At 40.6% G+C, this 3,141-nt stretch overlaps 1 protein-coding gene across 1 annotated transcript in view; it reads left to right on the forward strand.

Moving 5' to 3' along the window:
* Positions 1-455: 455 nt before the first annotated feature.
* The window catches only part of TMEM242 (transmembrane protein 242), a 14,380-nt gene continuing 11,694 nt past the window's right edge, over positions 456-3,141 (forward strand). The window contains exon 1 of the mRNA XM_072409379.1: positions 456-584. Coding sequence (XP_072265480.1) covers positions 464-584 — 121 coding nt within the window. The 5' untranslated portion in view covers positions 456-463. The remainder of the gene's footprint in view (positions 585-3,141) is intronic.

The following is a 3,141-nucleotide window of genomic DNA, read 5'->3' on the forward strand; positions in this document are numbered from 1 at the left end:
CAGGAATCTAGTCAGCGCTGTGCAATATATTGGCGCTATATAAATCCTGTTTATTATTAATAAAATAATGCAGTGTACATTTTATAAAAGTTTGAGAACAGCCAGGCAAGTCTCTGTTATTTCAAAAGGGTTAGGACATGTCCCTTTTGCAAGGAGCTGATTATTTTATTTAAATTGGTTTCCTCACATACTGTTACTGAGGTGTGGTGGAGATGTTAGACTATGACAGGGCCATTATAATGAGGGGCAGAGACATGAATTACCCAAGTGAGGTGCATTCTATAAACACATAATAATATATAATAATATTTAGGTGTGAGCAGGGTCTGCAGGTTCCCAGTCTCCACACACACAGTGCCTCAGGCAGGCTCCTGTCATGGAGGTGATACACAGTTGTCATGGCGCCCGCCCCATTCTCTGCCCCGGTGACTGCAGGAAGTACTTGTCCCAGGAAGAGGAGGAGATGCCTAGTGTGTGTCACTGTGTACATGCCGTGCCCTCTCACATGGAGGAACCAGTGTCTGATAAAGATGGGGAATACCGAACAGAGGTGACCCGGGAGGACAAGCTGCTGCTTATAAAAGGTGCCGCTTCCCCCGTGCATGTATTGCGGTGTCCCGGGCTGTACACCGGGCTGTATCCGTGCCGTACACCCGGATCAATGAATTATAAGGCAGGCTAGTCCTCTGCATCAGGAACTGTAACTGATTTGCATCCAAACTGCTAAAATCCTTATGTCACCTTTGCATTATAATACAATGAAATGTCAGCTTTGTCAGCTTTAAATTCAAAGTTCACGTTAAATGAAATCCTTTCTGTGTGGGGTGACAACACTTCTACATACAGTGCAGATTGCTCCACAATGTTGTCACCCTGTGTGTTCTGTGCACATGCAAAGGAAGCATGGAAAGTGTTCCTGCTCATAATTCAGCAATTGCAATTAAAGTGCATCGTGGGTTAATGTTTCTGTGAAGACTTTATGATGGAGCCAAACAAAAAGTTTGAATTGCATTTACTAGGAGTATGGATGCAATAACAATCTTTAAGTAACAAAGAAATGAATAATAAATATGTTTGCATTTAGTTGCTGCTGTTCATAATATCAGGAAAATCTGGAGAAATCTAGTTGTATGGCTGTCATGCTCACCCTCTGCATTCAGTATGTTGAATCACTGACCTTGGGAAATGATCCAAATCAGCAGTTCTGGCTGCAGGCTTGTTCCGGATCAGAAAGTAAAGTCAATGGGATAGAACTTAAATCACACCTATCGCCGCATATTTAACAGTTTGGCTAACTCTTTATATCAGCGGTGGCCAACCCGTGGACCACAGAAAAATGTGGACATTATTTGCAATTTTTATGTTTATTATTAAAACAAAAATGATATTACAATACATTCTTATATTCTGAATGACAATTTTCAACTTTATATTGCACTAAATTCATGAACTGTACTAGAGAAGGAAAAACAAGGCAGGGGCAGCGTGACGTCAGTGTAGTATTAGGTTGTATGAGGCAATTGCTGCTGAGCCGTACGCTTCAGTATTGTTTCCACCATTACAGCAGTCACCCCACTCCGCAAATACCGATTCTCATATGATTGTTTTATTTTATTTATTTCTCAGATGCCTTTTTAGGTAAGTATGACCTTAACTATGTATGTTATTTAACTGTTATATTTAATGGCATCAAATAGCTTGACTTGACTCTCATTTCTTGTTTGGTCTTAGATTCAACTGAAATAAACCCATAATGAGGGAGAAAAGCAAACTAATACAGTTAGGTCCATAAATATTTGGACAGAGACAACTTTTTTCAAATTTTGGTTCTGTACATTACCACAATGATTTTAAATAAACAACTTTCAGCTTTAATTCAGTGGGTTGAACAGAAAGATTGCATAAAAATGTGAGGAACTAAAGCCTTTTGTTACATAATTACTTCATTTCAGGGGCTCAAAAGTAATTGGACAAATTAAAAAGCTGAAAATAAAATGTCCATTTCTAATACTTGGTTGAAAACCCTTTGCTGGCAATGACAGCCTGTAGTCTTGAACTCATGGACATCACCAGATGCTGGGTTTCCTCCTTTTTAATGCTCTGCCAGGCCTTTAAGCTACGTACACACTTTCAATTAATATCGTTGGTAAACGAACGACGAACGATCCTGCACGATATCTGCGAACGATCGTATGGCACCGATCCTGTACATACAGATAACGACATGATCGTTCGCAGATATTGTACACACGATAGATGCGATCGTTTGAACGATACAGGACGTAACATGCACCACAGGAAGTGAAGATATATATATATATATATATATATATATATACACACACATACACACATACACTCATATACACAATACAGTATGTATTGAGCGAACGTTCGTTCATCGCGCATGCTCAGACCATGGACGATCACTGAACGACCGTACACACAATAGATGGTCAACGATCGTCGTCCAATCCGATCCGCCGGTCCGGTCGGTCATTTCACTATCCTCGTTTGTCGGCGTCGTTGGTTACTTTTTTTACGAACGATTTTTGGCCAATCAGTCGTTCGTCGTTCATTTCCAACAATAAAAATTGGAAGTGTGTACGCAGCTTTACTGCAGCGGCTTTCAGTTGATGTTTGTTTGGGGGACTTTCTGTCTGAAGTTTAGTCTTCAACAAGTGAAATGCAAGCTGAATTGGGTTCAGAGCAGGTGACTGATTTGGCCATTCAGAAATATTCCACTTCTTTGCTTTAATAAACTCCTGAGTTGCTTTGGCTGTATGTTTTGGGTCATTGTCCATCTGTATTATGAAACGCCTCCCAATCAATGTGACTGCATTTAGCTGGATTTGAGCAGACAGTATTTCTCTGAACACCTCAGAATTCATTCGGCTGCTTCTGTCCTGTGTCACATCATGGATAAACACTATTGTCCCAGTGTCACTGGCAGCCATGCACGCCCAAGCCATCACACTGCCTCCGCCATGTTTTACAGATGATGTGCTATGCTTTGGATCATGAGTTGTTCCACGCCTTCTCCATACTTTCTCTTGCCATCATTCTGGTAAAGGTTGATCTTGGTTTCATCTGTCCAAAGAATGTTTTTCCAGAACTGTGCTGGCTTTTTTAGATGTTTTT

Source organism: Pyxicephalus adspersus, chromosome 4 (genome assembly GCF_032062135.1).
Source record: "Pyxicephalus adspersus chromosome 4, UCB_Pads_2.0, whole genome shotgun sequence".
NCBI classification, from domain to species: Eukaryota; Metazoa; Chordata; class Amphibia; order Anura; family Pyxicephalidae; genus Pyxicephalus; species Pyxicephalus adspersus.